Genomic DNA, 21,155 nt, shown 5'->3' with positions numbered 1-21,155 from the left:
GTGGGATGTGGGAATTCAGGGATCCTTCCTGTGTCCCTGATTCCTTCACCTGCGGGAAGTGTGTCCAGCTGCAGCTACTGTTTGACCGCTTGACGGCTCTGGAGCTGCGGATGGACTCACTTTGGAGCATCCGCGATGCTGAGAAAGTCGTGGATAGCACGTTCAGTGAGTTGGTCACACCGCAGATAAAAATTACTGAGGGAGATAGTGAATGGGTGACCAACAGACAGAGGAAGAGTAGGAAGGCAGTGCAGGGGTCCCCTGCGGTCATCTCCCTCCAAAACAGGTATACCGTTTTGGATACTGTTGGGGGAGATGGCTCACCAGGGGAAGGTGGCAGTGGCCAGGTTCATGGCACCGTGGCTGGCTCTGCTGCACAGGAGGGCAGGAAAAAGAGTGGCAGAGCTATAGTGATAGGGGACTCGATTGTAAGGGGAATAGACAGGCGTTTCTGCGGACGCAACCGAGACTCCAGGATGGTATGTTGCCTCCCTGGTGCAAGGGTCAAGGATGTCTTGGAGCGGCTGCAGGACATTCTGGAGGGGAGGGTGAACAGCCAGTTGTCGTGGTGCATATAGGCACCAACGATATAGGTAAAAAAACAGGATGAGGTCCTACAAGCTGAATTTAGGGAGTTAGGAGTTAAACTAAAGAGTAGGACCTCAAAGGTAGTAATCTCAGGATTGCTATCAGTGCCACGGGCTAGTCAGAGTAGGAATGACAGGATAGCTCGGATGAATACGTGGCTGGAGAGATGGTGCAAGAGGGAGGGATTCAAATTCCTGGGTTCATTGGAACCGGTTCTGGGGGAGGTGGGACCAGTACAAATTGGACGGTCTGCATCTGGGCAGGACTGGAACCAATGTCCTAGGGGGAGTGTTTGCCAGTGCTGTTGGGGAAGGTTTAAACTAATGTGGCAGGGGGATGGGAACCGATGCAGGAAGTCAGTGGGAAATAAAATGGTGACAGAAACAAAAGGCAGTAAGGGAGAGTGTACAGAACATGACCGGACAGATGGTCTGAGAAAGCAGGGCAAAGACCAAGGGAAGTCTAGATTAAACTGCATTTATTTCAATGCAAGAAGTCTGATGGGCAAGGCAGATGAACTCAGGGCATGGATGGGTACATGGGTAGAACTGAAAAATAAGAAGGGAGAGATCACTTTGATAGGATTGTACTACAGACCCCCAAATAGTCAACGGGAAATTGAGGAGCAAATATGTAAGGAGATTACAGACAGCTGCAAGAAAAATAGGGTGGTAATAGTAGGGGACTTTAACTTTCCCAACATTGACTGGGACAGCCATAGCATTAGGGGCTTGGATGGAGAGAAATTTGTTGAGTGTATTCAGGAGGAATTTCTCATTCAGTATGTGGATGGCCTGACTAGAGAGGGGGCAAAACTTGACCTCCTCTTGGGAAATAAGGAAGGGCAGGTGACAGAAGTGTTAGTGAGGGATCACTTTGGGACAAGTGATCATAATTCCATTAGTTTTAAGATAGCTATGGAGAAGGATAGGTCTGGCCCAAAAGTTAAAATTCTAAATTGGGGAAAGGCCAATTTTGATGGTATTGGACAGGAACTTTCAGAAGTTGATTGGGAGAGTCTGTTGGCAGGCAAAGGGACGTCTGGTAAGTGGGAGGCTTTCAAAAGTGTGTTAACCAGGGTTCAGGGTAAGCACATTCCTTATAAAGTGAAGGGCAAGGCTGGTAGAAGTAGGGAACCTTGGATGACTCGGGAGATTGAGGCCCTAGTCAAAAAGAAGAAGGAGGCATATGACATGCATAGGCAGCTGGGATCAAGTGGATCCCTTGAAGAGTATAGAGATTGCCGGAGTAGAGTTAAGAGAGAAATCAGGAGGGCAAAAAGGGGACATGAGATTGCTTTGGCAGATAAGGCAAAGGAGAATCCAAAGAGCTTCTACAAATATATAAAGGGCAAAAGAGTAACTAGGGAGAGAGAAGGGCCTCTTAAGGATCAACAAGGTCATCTATGTGCAGAACCACAAGAGATGGGTGAGATCCTGAATGAATATTTCACATCGGTATTTACGGTTGAGAAAGGCATGGATGTTAGGGAACTTGGGGAAATAAATAGTGATGTCTTGAGGAGTGTACATATTACAGAGAGGGAGGTGCTGGAAGTCTTAACGCGCATCAAGGTAGATAAATCTCCGGGACCTGATGAAATGTATCCCAGGACGTTATGGGAGGTTAGGGAGGAAATTGCGGGTCCCCTAGCAGAGATATTTGAATCATCCACTGCTACAGGTGAGGTGCCTGAAGATTGGAGGGTAGCAAATGTTGTGCCTTTGTTTAAGAAGGGAGGCAGGGAAAAGCCTGGGAACTACAGACCGGTGAGCCTGACATCTGTAGTGGGTAAGTTGTTAGAGGGTATTCTGAGACAGAGGATCTACGGGCATTTGGAGAGGCAGGGACTAATTAGGAACAGTCAGCATGGTTTTGTGAGAGGAAAATCATGTCTCACGAATTTGATTGAGTTTTTTGAAGGGGTAACCAAGAAGATAGATGAGGGCTGTGCAGTAGACGTGGTCTACATGGACTTTAGCAAAGCCTTTGACAAGGTACCGCATGGTAGGTTGTTACATAAGGTTAGATCTCATGGGATCCAAGGTGAGGTAGCCAATTGGATACAAAATTGGCTTGACGACAGAAGACAGAGGGTGGTTGTAAAGGGTTGTTTTTCAAACTGGATGCCTGTCCAGCGGTGTGCCTCAGGGATCGGTGCTGGGTCCGCTGTTATTTGTTATTTATATTAATGATTTGGATGAGAATTTAGGAGGCATGGTTAGTAAGTTTGCAGATGACACCAAGATTGGTGGCATTGTGGACAGTGAAGAAGGTTATCTAGGATTGCAACGGGATCTTGATAAATTGGGCCAGTGGGCCGATGAATGGCAGATGGAGTTTAATTTAGATAAACGTGAGGTGATGCATTTTGGTAGATCGAATCGGGCCAGGGCCTACTCCGTTAATGGTAGGGCGTTGGGGAGAGTTATAGAACAAAGAGATCTAGGAGTACAGGCTCATAGCTCCTTGAAAGTGGAGTCACAGGTGGATAGGGTGGTGAAGAAGGCATTCGGCATGCTTGGTTTCATTGGTCAGAACACTGAATGCAGGAGTTGGGATGTCTTGTTGAAGTTGTACAGGGCATTGGTGAGGCCACACTTGGAATACTGTGTACAGTTCTGGTCACCCTATTATAGAAAGGATATTATTAAACTAGAAAGAGTGCAGAAAAGATTTACTAGGATGCTACCGGGACTTGATGGTTTGACTTATAGGGAGAATTTAGACAGACTGGGACTTTTTTCCCTGGAGAGTAGGAGGTTTCGGGTGGATCTTATAGAAGTCTATAAAATAATGAGGGGCATAGATAAGGCAGATAGTCAAAATCTTTTCCCAAAGGTAGGGGAGTCTATAACGAGGGGGCATAGATTTAAGGTGAGAGGGGAGAGATACAAAAGGGTCCAGAGGGGCAGTTTTTTCACTCAAAGGGTGGTGAGTGTCTGGAACGAGCTGCCAGAGGCAGTAGTAGAGGCGGGTACAATTTTGTCTTTTCAAAAGCATTTGGACAGTTACATGGGTAAGATGGGTATAGAGGGATATGGGCCAAGTGCAGGAAATTGGGACTAGCTTAGTGGTATAAACTGGGCGACATGGACATGTTGGGCCGAAGGGCCTGTTTCCATGTTGTAAAAAGAAAGGAAGATGGTAGTGGTTGTTGGAGGCCAATCAGCTCAGCCCCAGGACATTGCTGCAGGAGTTCCTCAGGGCAGTGTCTTCGGCCCAACCATTTTCAGCTGCTTCATCAATGACCTTCTTTCATAAGGTCAGAAATGGGGACTTTTGCTGATGATTGCACAGTGTTCAGTTGCATTTGCAACCCCTCAGATAATGAAGCAATCCTTGCCCGCATGCAGCAAGACCTGGACAACATCCAGGCTTGGGCTCATAAGTGGCAAGTAACATTCACACCAGACAAGTGCCAGACAATGACCATCTCCAACAAGAGAGAGTTTAACCACCTCCCCTTGACATTCAACGGCATTACCATCGCTGAATCCCCCACCATCAACATCCTGGGGGTCACCATTGACCAGAAACTTAACTGGACCAGCCATGTAAATACTGTGGCTACAAGAGCAGGTCAGATGCTGGGTATTCTGCGCCGAGTGACTCACCTCCTGACTTCCCAAAGCCTTTCCACCATCTATAAAGGCACAAGTCAGGAGTGTGATGGAATACTCTCCACTTGCCTGGATGAGTGCAGCTCCAACAACACTCAAGAAGCTCGACAATATCCAGGACAAAGCAGCCCGCTTGATTGGCACCCCATCCACCACCCTAAACATTCACTCCCTTCACCGCCGGCGCACCGTGGATGCAGCGTGTACCATCTACAGGATGCACTGCAGCAACTCGCCAAGGCTTCTTCGACAGCACCTCCCAAACCCGCGACCTTTACCACCTAGAAGGACAAGGGCAGCAGGCACATGGGAACAACGCCGTTCCTTCATTGTCGCTGGGTCAAAATCTTGGAACTCCCTTCCTAACAGCACTGTGCGAGAACCTTCACCACACGGACTGCAGCGGTTCAAGGCGGCGGCTCCCCACCACCTTCTCAAGGGCAATTAGGGATGGGCAATAAATGCTGGCCTCGCCAGCCCACATCCTATGAACGAATGAAAAAAATTGTTTCGCCAGTTATGAAATGTCTGCCAATACTGTCCATATTCTGAAGTAACAGGACGTGGATTGGAATCCTAAGTATTATTCAGTAAACAAAAAGAGAGACAGGATTATTTTCTTCCCCCACTATATCCCATAAACATTATGCTCAAGGTTAACTTTCACATCACATGTAGCAAGGCTTGGTTGTGGGAGCTGCCTTTTAGGTGAAAACAAGAAGTATTGGGAACAAGTCTGAATCACAACAGCAATAATAAAAAAAAGCTAGTAAAATTAAATAAAAAGAGTATAACAACAGAGTCGGAGTCCTGTCTCACTCGTGGCAGCACTTCCCGTTGTGAAGCTGCTTAAAAGCCGACACTTAACTTCATAGGGTTTTTTTTTGGTTTCGTGGATTCCCTACAATCCATGCAAAAAGGTACAGCCCTAAGCCTTGCACAACTGAGATTGCAGTGTACTGTGCACAGGATTTCAACTTACTCAGTCACCACATTGTATTGAATCAAATATTGGGATTCTGGATCGGTGTCCATGCAATAGATTATTCATTATAACAATGAGGACATTGTGAAACCTCACTATTCTCTAGTTCAGTGTCAATCATACTCAGCCTCACAACAGATCTTTTATGATAGCAGTGACTGCACTCCTTGCCAGTTTATAATTCAGACACCTACTTTGACTATGAAGGGCTCGTTTGTGGAAGGATTCTGTACCAACAGCACCTAAACAGAAAGGGGGGAAAAGAAACATTAAACTCATTGCTTTATTTAATTTAGTTAGTGAAAAGGCTGATACTGTTAAAGCTAAGGAATCTTACAACACCAGGTTATAGTCCAACAGTTTTAATTGAAAATCACAAGCTTTCGAAGGCTTTCTCCTTCGTCAGGTGAGTCTGACGAAGGAGAAAGCCTCCGAAAGCTTGTGATTTTCAAATAAAACTGTTGGACTATAACCTGGTGATGTAAGATTCCTTACATTTGTCCACCCCAGTCCATCACCGGCATCTCCACATCATGACTGTTAAAGCTGACTGAGCCAAGAGGACCCTTCTATCAAATGAGCGATGGTCAGAAACTCCTAGCCAATCACCTTTCACTTCCAGAAGCGGGGTATTTTCGAGGAATGGGGTTTTTTTTTTGGACTCTCAGGTCCTGGTTCTATTGCTCTGAATTTCCCCTCCCCCCTCATGTTTACTGCAACTCGAGCTTTCCCCGAGAGTTCAACATGGCAGCAGGAAGGCAAGGGTAGTGGGATTTTGAAAGCGGTACGTTCCAGGAACTGAGTGCGCCTAAAAGTGCTCGAGGAAAGCAGAAATTGTGGGCAGATCACCATTGCAAAATTTCGAACCCCGTTATGGTTATAAAAAGGGAGGAGGGGAAACAGGTAACAACAACAACCTACGGAGGAAATCCCCAGAGAAACATTTCTGACTAAGCGCTACTGAAACCTGAAAGGACGTGGAATGTACCTGCAGCTTGGTTTTTATAATGAAAATTATGTAAGGGGAAAAAGGGAAACAAAGAACAATCTGCTCTGCTTTAAACCTGTGACATGAAGACGTCTGAATATCACTACAAATCAAGTACACATACAATCTATAACAAAATTATCCACATCAAATTACCACAGAAAATGTCTGAGCAATTCCTTAAAATCAGTAACAATTCATAAGTTGGAATAAATATAATGGCCAGCCCATCACAGAGGATCTCACTGGGGCTACAAAGGACAATGCATTAATACTAGCAATTCCATTTTAAATATTAAAAAATTATATTAAGTCCACAATTTAATAATAAGAGTCTTTTACTACAAATCAATTGCGCATTAGCAAACACTGATGCTATAAATTACATTATAAATGGTGCAGGGGGAGTGAAGAGGGAATGATTACCGTGTCGATGATCGCTATCACCTTGGACGTTTTCAGGTCCTCTACCGGGGAGCTGAGAATTCTATTCGGCCGAAACCTCAGGCTGCTGAAACCCTACAAATGGTGGAAGAAAAATGAGGGAGTTGACAACGTCTGTGGTCAACAGTTCCAGCTTTCAATATAGGGGAATAAAGTAATCACTTGATGCATTATATATAAGCAGACATAATGCCACAGCATAAAACAGTCCTGGGAGTACGTGAAAGGACAGTGTAAAGGATACTCCATCTAAACCCATTCTATACCTGACCCAGACATGTTGGATGCTGAGATTGGGGGAAAAAAAGTGGGAAAACTCATTACATTCCCACTACTGACTGACATTCTTTACATTGATAGAGGGGGTAGAGGGGCATACATTAGTACAGTTGCAATCTGTAAGATGGCATCAGCATGTCATCTATTCTATTAACCCAGTAAATCCAAGCAAAAAGGCATATGCAATGAAAGCAGTGATGCAGTAATAGGAATGAACACCATCACTGTAGCGATAATAATCTTGCAATTTTCCATTTCCATCCACCTAACGCAATCTGATGACAAAAGGGAAACAAGCATCATGACAAGTGTTTAGTCAGCTTTGTGTTTCTTTGGGGAGGTCTAAGAACCAGAAGAATCGCATGTAATTTTCATCAACGTGCAAGTAGTGCAATGGTGTTGACAGAATTGCTCAAATAAATGATGCGATGACATGAAATTCTAAAGGGTCTGCCAAACACTTACACGAAGATTGCTTCCTCCCCACTTCTCTTAGGTTATACAAAATAGTTAACATTATTGAGTATAAATATTATGTGTGTGTCTATTTTGGGGGAAGGAGAAGTCAGGTATATATGTTGGATAAAATAATACGTTATTTTTTAAAATATTGCTGGCTCAGCCTTACTGAGTATCTGGACATCAGTGGTACAGTCTTGTTGAATATTCAACCAGTGCCCTGTCCAGCCCAGTCCCAATGAACATGCAGGCAGCATGCTTTCCAGGATTTGCCAGTCTGGTGCAAGCCCTAAAAAGTGGGTACATTACACGGACAATGCCAGTCCTCAACGTCATAACATAACTGGCATTCATGGAAGCTGTCACAGCAATTCAGGAGGCCCCATGGGAGGAGATCGGAGATTGTCCTGACTACAGAAATGAGAAATCTCAGGAAAAAGGACCGACTTTTGTCACAGGAGCTCAGCCTGATATCTATCCCGTGTTAATTTAGTACGTTAAAGGCGCTATATAAATGCAAGTTGTTGTCTTTGCAAGATTTAAAACATGCCATCAGTTGCCAGATTCTACGTAGCTCTTCGTACCCCAGAATCGTCGGTACCATTTCCTAAGCTTCCCTGTAAGTGAGAGTTGAATATTTCCTCTGCTCGCTTCAAATACTGGGTTGTTTTTCGCTTCACAGCCTCGCGCCGCTCTTTGTTCGGATCAACTGCAATAAAAAAAAGCAGAACAACGAAAGTTGGTCAAACCAGAACGGTGAGTGAATTAGGATGAGCAGCACACACACACTCCACAGCTGAGGCAATGGTTGACCAAATTCCAGGCCTCTGCCAATGCTGGGAGAAAATGCATAAGCCCAAGAACGATTCTTCCCCCCCACCCCATACCCTCCTTCACCACAATGTCGTGGCAGGACTTAGGAACTCAATCGCATGGATGGGGTTTGTGGGCATGGGCGCTTAGGGCTCATTATTCCTGATGGGGCCACTCATCTGTAGGTAAGTTAGAACGGTGCAGACCTCAGGATTATTCTCCACCATCATCAATGCTGTCTCCATAAATCAAAATCAACTGGCACCCTGCTTGCTGGCACAGCAGGAGAAATGGATAATGTCAACGCTCTTTCCAATTCTTTCCCAAAGTGCAAGACTGAGGAGCCGAGGGTTGCAGGACCTGACAACCTAGCTAAAGACAGACAAACGCGATGCCAGGCACGACTAACAGACTGGGGTGCCATGATGGCCCTCCAACTCGCACCAAGATGATCACCTGGTTGGGCAGCCAACACGGTTCTCCACACCCTTCTGAAAGGTGAACCTCCTATAAAACTGTCATTTCCTTTGTCAACTTCTACGAGTGTACCAATGCCGCATCATTAAAGAGCTCCATTACTGAAAACAGCGAAACTGTACCAATTTGATATCCAGACCCAGATTTCAACCAAAACAAATAGTTTAGCTGGATTAAGTTTTAGTTGACCATTGAATCAATATCTGCTTTTCAACCTTCTCAATATACTTGCTCTAAGCATGCATTACGGTTGAGAAAGGCATGGATGTTAGGGAACTTGGGGAAATAAACAGTGATGTCTTGAGGAGTGTACATATTACAGAGAGGGAGGTGCTGGAAGTCTTAACGCGCATCAAGGTAGATAAATCTCCGGGACCTGATGAAATGTATCCCAGGACGTTATGGGAGGTTAGGGAGGAAATTGCGGGTCCCCTAGCAGAGATATTTGAATCATCGACAGCTACAGGTGAGGTGCCTGAAGATTGGAGGGTAGCAAATGTTGTGCCTTTGTTTAAGAAGGGCGGCAGGGAAAAGCCTGGGAACTACAGACCGGTGAGCCTGACATCTGTAGTGGGTAAGTTGTTAGAGGGTATTGTGAGACAGAGGATCTACGGGCATTTGGAGAGGCAGGGACTGATTAGGAACAGTCAGCATGGTTTTGTGAGAGGAAAATCATGTCTCACAAATTTGATTGAGTTTTTTGAAGGGGTAACCAAGAAGATAGATGAGGGCTGTGCAGTAGACGTGGTCTACATGGACTTTAGCAAAGCCTTTGACAAGGTACCGCATGGTAGGTTGTTACATAAGGTTAGATCTCACGGGATCCAAGGTGAGGTAGCCAATTGGATACAAAATTGGATTGACGGCAGAAGACAGAGGGTGGTTGTAGCTGTTTTCAAACTGGAGGCCTGTGACCAGCGGTGTGCCTCAGGGATCGGTGCTGGGTCCGCTGTTATTTATGATTTATATTAATGATTTGGATGAGAATTTAGGAGGCATGGTTAGTAAGTTTGCAGATGACACCAAGATTGGTGGCATTGTGGACAGTGAAGAAGGTTATCTAGGATTGCAACGGGATCTTGATAAATTGGGCCAGTGGGCCGATGAATGGCAGATGGAGTTTAATTTAGATAAATGTGAGGTGATGCATTTTGGTAGATCGAATCGGGCCAGGACCTACTCCATTAATGGTAGGGCGTTGGGGAGAGTTATAGAACAAAGCGATCTAGGAGTACAGGTTCATAGCTCCTTGAAAGTGGAGTCACAGGTGAATAGGGTGGTGAAGAAGGCATTCGGCATGCTTGGTTTCATTGGTCAGAACATTGAATACAGGAGTTGGGATGTCTTGTTGAAGTTGTACAAGACATTAGTAAGGCCACACTTGGAATACTGTGTACAGTTCTGGTCACCCTATTATAGAAAGGATATTATTAAACTAGAAAGAGTGCAGAAAAGATTTACTAGGATGCCACCGGGACTTGATGGTTTGACTTATAGGGAGAGGTTGGATAGGCTGAGACTTTTTTCCCTGGAGATAGTCAAAATCTTTTCCCAAAGGTAGGGGAGTCTATAACGAGGGGGCATAGATTTAAGGTGAGAGGGGAGAGATACAAAAGGGTCCAGAGGGGCAATTTTTTCACTCAAAGGGTGGTGAGTGTCTGGAACGAGCTGCCAGAGGCAGTAGTAGAGGCGGGCACAATTTTGTCTTTTAAAAAGCATTTGGACAGTTACATGGGTAAGATGGGTATAGAGGGATATGGGCCAAGTGCAGGCAATTGGGACTAGCTTAGTGGTATAAACTGGGCGACATGGACATGTTGGGCCGAAGGGCCTGTTTCCATGTTGTAAACTTCTATGATTCTATTCTATGATTCATTCTGAATTTTCATTGTTCTCGCTACAACCTAATGTCCCTGACACAAGCGCAATCTTCTCATATTTAAGTAACAAGTTTTATTTATTTGACAATTTTCTTCCCTCGTGTCCTAAATGCATCAACTCCTTTGACTTCCACCAGATGCTGGGCACCCTCCAGCACCTCAACCAAGGAGCTATTATTCACGTGTGAGCTTACAGTGAAGGTCACCAAGCTACTCACCATGAAAGACATCACAACCAAACCCAATCCTGTCTCATTCAATCTGCACAAGTGGAACAGGATAATTTTCCCCTCCATAACATAGAAGCACAGTGGTCAATTCTAGCGGCCCCCTCCAGATCAGTTAACTCATCATAGACTAGGCCGCAAAACTGGGCCTTACTGGGTTAACTACTCATTACATAACCTAGCTGAGCCACCAAGAGAGCTCCGAGCCCTTTGAGTCATATGTATTTACATTATTATTAAAATGGGGCACTGACTGCTTCTGGGAAAGGAGGAGAGCGCATTACGTCTGCTGCCATAATAGCATGCAAAAATGGCACAATACCTTCGTGACAATTCACTGCAAATTAGTCCTTGGTTTAAAAAAAAATTGAAAAAAATATTTTTCCATCTCCTCCCCCACACCCAACTTTTTCCCCCCACTGCTCCTGAATGCAGTGATTCATGGCCAGGATTGTTTCCATTAGCATCCAAGCTAAGGGACCATCTATTATGGTATGACTCAGCACCATAACAGATGGTGCATTTAGCCAAATCAGTGAAGCTGCAACAAATAAAAGATTTGCCAAATAGGTGAATAAAGACGGCCCTGCTCTAAATATAGTGGCAAACAGAACATTACAAAGAAGCTGAATGGTCTAACGGTAATAATGGACTCCAAGGCATTTGTTTGAGGTTTTATGCAGGACAGCTTCACCTTATGACAAACAATAACAGATGCAGTATGACTTCCAATTTACACACTGTTCATTAATGCCTCAATAAACTAATCTAGTCTCTTCTCCAATTACTGTGGATTAAAACATTTGGAAGTTCTAAATAAAATCTATACCTTGCACTCCCTTCAAGAGTAGGTCCACGCCATTCTTGTAATAGTTAAATGCAGCTTCGTAATCCTCATTAACCTCTCTGTCCAACGCTAAGCGGATCTGTTTTGCCGCATCAACCAGGTAGTCTCGTTTGGTGGCTGTGCTTCTGGTTGCCAGTTGGCCCTCCTGGATGCTGGGAGACACTCGGCTCCGGATCTGCTCCAAGTAGACACGGGCCTGGGACAGAGGCCGAGTGCAGGGTTCAGCATCCTGCCCAGGTGGCCTCTCTCCAGTGAGGCTGTGCATGGTCGGTGTCTTCAGGACAAGTCAGGCTGTTCAGCATTCAGTCCAGTTCAGTGCCATTGCTGCCGTGGAGAAAATCAGCTCAGAGTCTACATGACAAGGGCAGAAAGACAGAAAAGTTATTGTTTTAAATAGGTAATTATAGCCTTCATTTTTAAACGTTTTTATTCATATATGATCATCAAGAAGTGGGAAATGGAACAGTTTTCATTTTCGGCATCCAGTGTTAGCAACAAGCATTCCCAGAAAGGTATATCATGGGTTAGATGCAAAGTAAAGCTCCATCTATTGTGGTGAGTGTGTCTAAATCCTTACCACAGAAGGACAGTCTCAACTGCACCCATGTGACATTTACATTGCCCACATCCTCATGTCCTTCCTGAGTGAGATTGATAATTTATTGAACGATGACAGTTTTGTAATGCGACCTCACAACCAGTAGGTTAAGACTGCCCCGTGCTCATTTTGAACTCTTACAGATGTTAGAGACTTTCAACCCATCTGTTAAACTATTTAAGATTTAAAAAAAATGTAAATGTCAGCTTCTACTAGATTCGCCACAAATTTCTTGACATGAAAAATGGCAAATGTGTTGATGTTTTAAAAACCTCACTACGTGGTAGCCCAGAGTGGTGGGGTGTGCCTGAGCAAGTTTACCATGCATCTACCTTGTACTATAACGGACTAAATCATACAATTGGAAAATATTCCTGCTGACATCACCAGGCCTTTTTGCATCACGTATAGCTTCCTCTCCAATAGGAAGGCTAGCAAATGACCTTCTGCAGTCCTGAGCTGAAATCCCTATTTAATAAGATGTGTGAGAGTGAGTAAAATAGAACTTGCATTTATATAACACTTTTCACAAGCCTAGAACATCTGAATGTGCTTCACAGCCAATTAAGTATTTTTTTTTTAAAAAGCATAGTCACAGTCGTAATGTACACAAATACATCAACAAGGACCCATAAACAGCAATGAGATAAATGAGCAGACAATCTGTTTTTTTTAAAAAAAGTAATGTTGCTTGAGGGATAAATATCGGCCAGGACACTGGAAGAACTTACCTACTCTTCTTCACATGGTGCTATGGAATCTTTTACATCCATCTGAGAGGGCAGAGTTGGTTTGGGAGGTGCTGCCAAAGAAGGCTTGGTGAGTTGCTGCAGTGCATCCTACAGAGTGTAGGATGCACTGTAGCATCCCAGAGGGTATGCCAGTGTTGGAGGGAGTGGATGTTTAAACTGGTGGATGGAGTGCCGATCAAGCAGACTGACTTGTTCTGGATGGTGCATAGCTTCCTGAGTGTTTTGCAGCTGCACCCATCCAGGCATGTGGAGAAGATTCCATCACATCCCTGGCTTGTGCCTTGTAGGTGATGGAAAGGCTTTGGGGAGTTAGGAGGTGAGTCACTCGCTGCAGAATACCCAGCCTCTGACCTGCCCTAATAGCCACGGCATTTACGTGGCTAGTTCAGTTGCGTTTCTGGTCAATAGTGACCCCCAGGATGTTGATGGTGGGGGATTCAGTGATGATAATACCAATGAGTCTCAAGGGAAGGTGGTTAGGCTCTCTCTTGTTTGGGATGGTCATTGCCTGGCACTTGTGTGGCATGAATGTTACTTGCCATTTATCAGCCCAAGCCTGGGCGTTGTCCAGGTTTTGCTGCATGTGGACACGGACTACTTCATTATCTGAGGAATTTCGAATGGAGCTGAACACTGTGCATTGTCAGTGAACAGCTCCATTTCTGACCTCATGATGGAGGGAAGGTCATTGGTGAAGCAGCTGAAGATAGTTGGGCCTACACACTGCCCTGAAGAACTCCTGTAGCAATGTCCTGGGGCTGTGATGATTGGCCTCCAACAACCAGAACAGTCTTCCTTTGTGCCAGGTATGACTCCAGCCACTGGAGAGTTTTCTCCAATCCCCATTAACTTCAGTTTTAATAAGGCTGTAATGAGGTCTGGACGGAGTGATCTTGGCAGAATCCAAACAGAGCATCAGTGAGCAGGTTATTGGTGAGTAAGTGCCACTTGATGGCATGATTGATGATTTCTTCCATCATTTTGCTGATGATTGAGAGTAGTTTGATAGTGTGGTAATTGACTCTTCAGGAATGTGGCAGCTGGGAATTGTCAATTTCTGCTAACTAACCACGGGAAGTGATTTGCCTTCACATACTGGAACTGCCATAGACTCATACATATTCTCAATGTGGTGGATGGGGGAGGAGGAGGTTATGAGCTGAGCTACTTTGGGATAGTTGCTACTAACTAAAGACTGAAATCATAAAATCACAGAATGATACAGCACAGAAGGAGGCCATTCGGCCCATCATGTCTGTGCCAGCACTTTGAAAGAGCTATCCAATTAGTCCCAATCCACTGCTTTTTCCCCATAATCCTGAAATGTTTTCCCCTTCAAGTATTTATCCAATTCCCTTTTGAAAGTTATTATTGAATCTGCTTCTACCACCCTCTCAGGCACTGCATTCCAGATCGTAACAACTCACTGTGTAAAAAAAAAACTTTCCTCATGTCACCTCTGGTTCTTTTGCCAATTACCGTAAATCTGTGTCCTCTGGTTAATGACCCTTCTACCACTGGAAACAATTTCTCCTTATTTATTCCATCAAAACTCTTCATGATTTTGAACATGTCTATCACATCTCCCCTTAACCTTCTCTGCTCCAGGGAGAACCACCCCAGATTCTCTAGTCCCTCCGTGTAATTGAAGTCTTTCATCCCTGGTATCATTTTAGTAAATCTCTTCTGCAACTCTCCAAGGCCTTGACATCCTTCCTAAAGTGTGGTGCCCAGAATTGAACACAATACTCCAGCTGGGGCCTAACCAGTGTTTATAAAAGTTTAGCATAACTTCCTTGCTTCCTTTTTTTAAAAAGGCCTTTTTTTAAAATAGCCTTCTCAACTTATCCTGTCACCTTCAAACATTTGTGTACATACACCCCCCAGGTCTCTCTGTTCTTGTACCCCCTTTAAAAATGTACCATTTAGTTTACATTGCCTCTCCTCATTCTTCCTACCAAAATTAATCACTTCATACTTCTCTGCATTAAATTTCATTTGCCAGGTGTTTGCCCATTTCACCAGTCTGTTTATGTCCTCCTCACTGTTTGCTACATTTCCAAGTTTTGTGTCATCAGCAAACTTTGAAATTATGCCCTGAATGCCCAAGTCCAGGTCATTAATATATATCAAAATGAGCAATGGTCCCAACACCGAACCTGGGGGACACCACTGCACACTTCCCTACAGTCTGAAAAACAACTGTTCATCACTACTCTCTGCTTTTTGTCCCAATCGTATCCACGCAGCAACTGCCCCTTTAATTCCCATTTTAAAGTCATATATATTCTGTCTTTATCTATAATATTAAAAATCTTCTATCTGCTTGTACTTCCTGTCAACTTTCTACCCAACAGTGGCAGGATAGTGCAATTACAATGTGATAAGTTTACAAAGGCAGTTTCCATTACAATTATGCACAAATGGAAAAAGTTGAAACAAAAAATTGTGCAAACTTAAGATTTTTAATATATTATTGAGATGGTGCCACGGAATCACACCTACAATTTTCCTGATCTTGGCTGTGGCACCAGGTGTGGGGGGGGAGGTGGCTCATGGAACAGCTGACAAGGCATTGTAGCTATGGCAACATTCTGGCTACTAGGACAGCGTCAAACAGAAACCGTCACAAAAAACTTAAAGGTGGCTGCAGCAGTGGTAGTGTTTCTTAACCATAAGGTCTCTTATTGTCACCAGGAAGCACATCCACATGGTCATCGTCTCAAATCAATCACAATTCAGGAACGGCAGCTCTGCATCTGAAAGAAAAGAACTTGCATTTATATAGTGGCTTAGGATGTCCCAAAGTGCTTTACTGTCAACGAAGTACTTCTGAAGTGTAGTCACTGTTGTAATGTAGGAAACGCAGCAGCCAAGTTGCCACAGCAAGCTCCCACGAACAGCAATGAGATAAACGACCAGTTAATCGGTTTTAAGTTTTGGTTGAGAGGTAAATATCAGCACTCCCTTCGTATTGCATTGGAGTATCAGCCTAGATTATGTGCTCAAGTCTCTGGAGTGGGACTTGAACCCACAACCTGCTGATTCAGAAGTGAGTGTGCTGAGCCAAGGCTGACATCTGCATGAAAAAAATACAGCAATGAAAATTTAGCTATCCAGCTTTTGAGGGGCAGGAAGAACCATAAACTACTCAATCACATTTTAAAAAAAATTCAAACAGTTTCAGTGATTATTTCAGCAATACATTTTCTGTTGACTTGCTCGGGTACTGTAATGACTGTCACTGATTACGTGACATGATAGCATTAGGTGCTTTACTCATTATGCTTTCAGCAAGACTGGGACCAATTTGGCACTAAGTTCTGAAAAACCTGTTTGCAAACCAGCTGTTTGGATTTGCCAACATAAAAAGAGAACTAATCACCTTTATTTGGTGTGTATGGAAACCAGTTGCTAAATTAACTGAAGAATTCTGTTGGCAGTTAGGTGTTTGTTTCTTTTACTCCAGTTGTCAAAAGTTCCTGAACCAGCAACCCTTTCTGTGTTTGCATAAGCAACAAGACCAATGTTAAACTCTTCTGCCTCGATCATATGAGCTTTGTCAGTTCTCTGCCTTGGAGTAAGAAGGGGCCAACATGAAGGAAGGCTGCTCTACATTTGGGCGTGTGTAGGTGAGGATAATGGGCAAAACATGTTTTCCCTGGTTCAACTTCTGCCACGTTAGCCCAACATGAGTGGCAATGATAATAGGTCAACTGATAATAGATGTGGAGCGTAGAACAGGACTCAGTACAAGCTAAAAAAAAACTATGCTTTATTAGGTGCCCTTTTATATTACTGCACTGGCAGCAGTGTTTTTCCAGCTGTAGGTGGCAGAGCATTCAGTCCATAACGTTTTCACATTTCTAGCTTGTATGAACCTTGCCCTCCATCTGGAAAGGTCCATGACTGGAAAATGAGAGGTGCAATCATGCTTTTTTTTTAAAAAAAAAGAAAATCCCAAAATCATGCATGGTTGTATCTTTGCTGCTCAGTTATTCATCTCGGTGCAAATAGGGTAGACTCTGGAGAACTGGGAGCCCCAGCAGATTGCAGAAGTGCTTCAAATGGAAGTGATTCTCTATAGAAAAGTGGCAAAGGCTGATCCTACCAGATTGGTCGCTTAAATTTCAGCTGTGAAAAGAGACAGAAAGTCATCTTGCCACATCTGCTGCTCATTCAGCACAGGAAGAGTTAACAGCAAAACTGGTGACATCTGCACGGTGGAGACAGCAACCCCCGCGCACAGCACAAGCTTCACGAACACAGAATGCTCATTGTGGATTGGCTGCTGATGACGTCATCCTTTTGTAACTGTCACAGGCAGACACCCACCTGTGGAAGCTTGGTGTTCAGCTCTCCTACTCTGCCACTGCGCTCACTACAATGGGAATGGAACAAGCAGCACTGAATAGTACCAAGCCTGGCTTAATGACAACCATTCTTGTGCCAACTTAAAATCATGACGAGCACGAAAACGCAACCGATTCTTTTAAAGCTTAACAAAAACAACTACTTTTAGAAAAGGGTTTACTCTAATTTCTATGCTTAACCCCATCCAGTCCTTGTACACTATTCTCCAGAAGACCAGCAGAACATAAACGGTCATGTTCTGTAACATAGTCAATCACCTACATCCATCTCAGTCCTTACAGCCTTCAACCATCTTCTGAAACAGATATTTAGCCAGCTTTTTTTTAAAAAAAAAGTTAATTAATACTGATTTAACTGCTTTTTGGCTGGGATGGGAATCTGTTGCATATATCCACTATCAAATGAGGAAAAAAAAATTCTTCCAGCATTTGGCTTAGTTTTTGTACTTCTGCCCTCCAGGTATGAGACAATGGGCCAGGTTAAGTTAGCTGCTTACACCTACATTATCAATTTTTTTTAAAAAAGGAGCCTGCATCACATCCCTTCACAATTTTCTTGCCAACAAAAATAAGTTCATTTGAACATCACATCATTACTTACAATTCTAAAGAATACATCAATGTTCTTTTGAAGGTTGGGCGCCCAAAACTGCACACTTTTTAATATGTTCATGCTAATGAATGCTACAAGCTTAAAATAATTGTTCAATTGATGCATTTAGTGCTCCCATTAGCCCACTTGATTAGCTTCATGTTAACGGGATACTTTCACTATACAGTGAACAACCACATCCAAACTTTCTTCTCTTACCATTGATAATAGAAACCCCTTTTATCCTGTATGTATATCACATTTTCTGTTTTAATGTGCTTTACTTCACATTTATCCACATTAAATCAACTTGTCATGCCTTAGCCTTAATGGGCTCAGATCCCTTGGATAGTATAAGTTAAAATACAGTATACAATGGACTTTCCTGGCAATCAAAACCAGTAGGTAATGTCATAATGTCCAATCTATCACCATAGTCATCATCATTGATCAATACCATGGAGAAAGAAAAAAAATGAAACACTTATTCACATGAATGTCACAGTAAACCAAAAACAGATCCATGGGAGTAACTGCAAGACATGAATTTATCTTGGAAGGTTCAGAGAATGGTGATAAAGTTTATGACCACTGTTGTGACAAGCAGTGTGACGGGGCATCAGGAAGACTGAAGCAATAATTTTCACCTCGGATCATAAACTCCGATGCTATGCCACTGACCCCATCCAACCCCTCCCCACAGCCCTCACACCCTGACCCCCCCAACCCACCCACTCCCCACTCGGCCCCACAGCAACACTCCATCCCTCTCCCTTTGAACCTCTGTATGCTTGTTCTACGCTTACAAATTAAAGACATCTTGGCTCATAAATTAAAGACATATTTCAATCCCCTTAACTATCTTATATACCTCTTTAAGATCACCTCTCAGGCCTCCTTTCTAGACCAAAAATCCCCAGTTGCTCCAGTCTTTCCCTCCCACACACACTGTAAAGGACATTGAGACCTTTTCCACATTAAAGGCACAATATGATCTGTAGGTAGGTATACTGACAATCATCTGGCTATTCTCTGTATATATTACAGCAGGTTACAGGAAAGGTCCATGTTCATTATATAACCACTTGTGAGTGTCAGAAAATTGTAAACAGTCTTATAGACACAGTACCACAGCCATCCAACAATACAGTGGATGAGGCAGCAACATCTTGGGGGCTCAGATAATACGAGAACCTGCGGCAGTGAACAAAACTATTAATGTCACTTCAGCCCTGATGTGCATCACTTGCTTGTTGCATGCACCACTGTGTGTTATTCTGCATAACATATAGAAACATGGTGATTTCTCACCATATTGTCTCTTCCATTTTTTTTCTTGCTAGTGGCAAGTATCACGGCAGCCAAAAGGTTTGAGAACAGAGCAGGACTTAATTTTACTGACACATATATAGAAGCTACTGTATTGTAACAACTGCAAAAAAGGCACAATCTTCATGAAAGAAACTGGCAAATATTTCTTCACTTGTTTACAAAATCAAGTTATAAATTCACTGAACATGGCATAATGGTGATAATAATCTCTTAACTCGCCTTCCGAAACAAAAAGGCTTGCCAAACAAACACTTCCCCTGAAGCCAGTGAGTGCCTTTTAAAAAAAATCTTATGCTAATGAAAGCTACTTAGATACCATCACAATATCAGAGGTGTTAATTTGCCAAATTTTCATGTGGCACTCACAGCCAGTTACTCTCAACATGTCACATATTTCACACTTTTAAACAGTAATGGTATCAGACTGTGCGAGACCCTCTCGCTTCAAATGATTATCCACTGGGAGAGAATCCAGGTTGGATTCATTTCTATGCTAATTTTATTAACCATTAGTTAATTAGCAGCCACGCATGGAGTTTTAACATCTGCAGACACAGGTCATAGATCACAGGGGAAGAATGGTTGAATCTTTATACAATTTGGAGACACCCTGTTACTCTGGTCCAGCATTACAGCCACCATCCATATGTATATATATATTTTTTTACATATAGTTGATTTTGAAATATTACATTTAGATTATACACTTTTCTTCCATCTGTGATGGAAGAAAAGTGCAGGTACGTTAAAAATTGTGAATTAATAACTCGATTTTCCTTTTTCTAAATAATTTTAGAAAACAGGATTAGATTTATTTAAAATGTAGTCCTTGCCATTTGCACGGAATCTGTCTCTCCCACTCGCTCCCCTCCCAGGTGCTCTGCATGCAGGGGTTGGCCCGGGGTCGGTGGAGCACCACTCGAGTTCTGGGCTCCCCGGTCACTTGCCTCCACCACCACCACCACCGCCGCCTCGTTACAATGTATCACGAATCAGCAACAGTATCGCTTTCGCCTGCTACCCGGTTTCATTTCACCGGCGATTCCCTCCTTTCTCCCCCCCCCGATGCACCAGTTGTTTTTTTTTTCTCCCCCACCCCACATATTTACCCTCTTTTCCAGCTGGGAATATAGTACTTCTTGCAGCTTTCACCACTATGTCACTAAAAAAAAATTTTTTTCCCCTCCCACTCACAGCAGCTTTACGGCAATGTTGTAAATTTTTTCTTTTTTTAAAAAAACAAGAGGTTCTCGTCCAAATAAAAAGTCGCAAACCGAGGGAGGAGCCGACGGTTTGACTGGCAGCAGTGGTCGGTTTTGTTAAAGTGCCAGTCACCCGCTTTTGTGCCACGGAGTTGTTCAAGACGTTATTTCACGAATGAACCAGACAGCTCCGTTGCTGCAGTGGGCATTTGGAACATTATTTACCCCAGTAACCAAATAGAGGGACGGGTGATGTGATGACATCTTTGCCTTACGCCTGTCCCGATTCACACCGAACCTTTTTGATTTTATGTCCCGAGACGCCGGGACTGTCATCCCGCAGCCCACCTCCGCGCCCATTTCAACAGCAGCCGCTGGAGACCGGCTCATCGGACGTGTCATCCCGTCGGGAGATTGAAAATGTCAGATCTCGACGAGGCTCAAAAAAAAAATTAGAAATATTTCATTTCTCCTTTACGGTCTTTCGAGAGAGTATTTTTTTTAGCAATGAAACGTCATTCGGCGCCTCGAGTGACTTCCTCTGAGTAAAATGTGCCGCAATGTTGTTGAAATGGGGGAGAAGGAGGAGGAGGAGGAGGAAAGTTAAGTTCTGATTCAAGGAAATCAATACTAGAAAAATAATGGCAGCGTTTCAAGGGGAAATTTAGCTTTGAGAATAGAGACTGTATCTAATAA

The 21,155-nt window shown here is 43.6% G+C and overlaps 1 protein-coding gene across 5 annotated transcripts in view; it reads right to left on the bottom strand.

Annotated features, from left to right (window-relative positions):
- rps6kl1 (ribosomal protein S6 kinase-like 1) overlaps positions 1 to 20,940 on the bottom strand; it is a 44,889-nt gene extending 23,949 nt beyond the window's left edge. The window contains exons 1-6 of one of the 5 annotated variants that reach the window (XM_067991990.1): positions 20,758 to 20,940; positions 15,462 to 15,719; positions 11,593 to 11,961; positions 7,951 to 8,075; positions 6,611 to 6,703; positions 5,391 to 5,438 (exon numbers count right to left, since the gene is read on the bottom strand). In XM_067991990.1, the coding sequence (XP_067848091.1) occupies positions 5,391 to 5,438; positions 6,611 to 6,703; positions 7,951 to 8,075; positions 11,593 to 11,875 (549 nt within the window). In that variant the 5' untranslated portion in view covers positions 11,876 to 11,961; positions 15,462 to 15,719; positions 20,758 to 20,940. Of the gene's footprint in view, positions 1 to 5,390; positions 5,439 to 6,610; positions 6,704 to 7,950; positions 8,076 to 11,592; positions 11,962 to 15,461; positions 15,720 to 20,090; positions 20,256 to 20,366; positions 20,463 to 20,757 lie in introns of those variants that run through there. The other 4 variants (XM_067991987.1, XM_067991988.1, XM_067991989.1 and 1 more) reach the window with 4 other exon arrangements.
- Between the last annotated feature and the right edge of the window lie 215 nt (positions 20,941 to 21,155).

Source organism: Heptranchias perlo, chromosome 10 (genome assembly GCF_035084215.1).
Source record: "Heptranchias perlo isolate sHepPer1 chromosome 10, sHepPer1.hap1, whole genome shotgun sequence".
Classification (NCBI taxonomy): domain Eukaryota; kingdom Metazoa; phylum Chordata; class Chondrichthyes; order Hexanchiformes; family Hexanchidae; genus Heptranchias; species Heptranchias perlo.
This window is presented reverse-complemented; position numbering and strand designations above follow the sequence as displayed.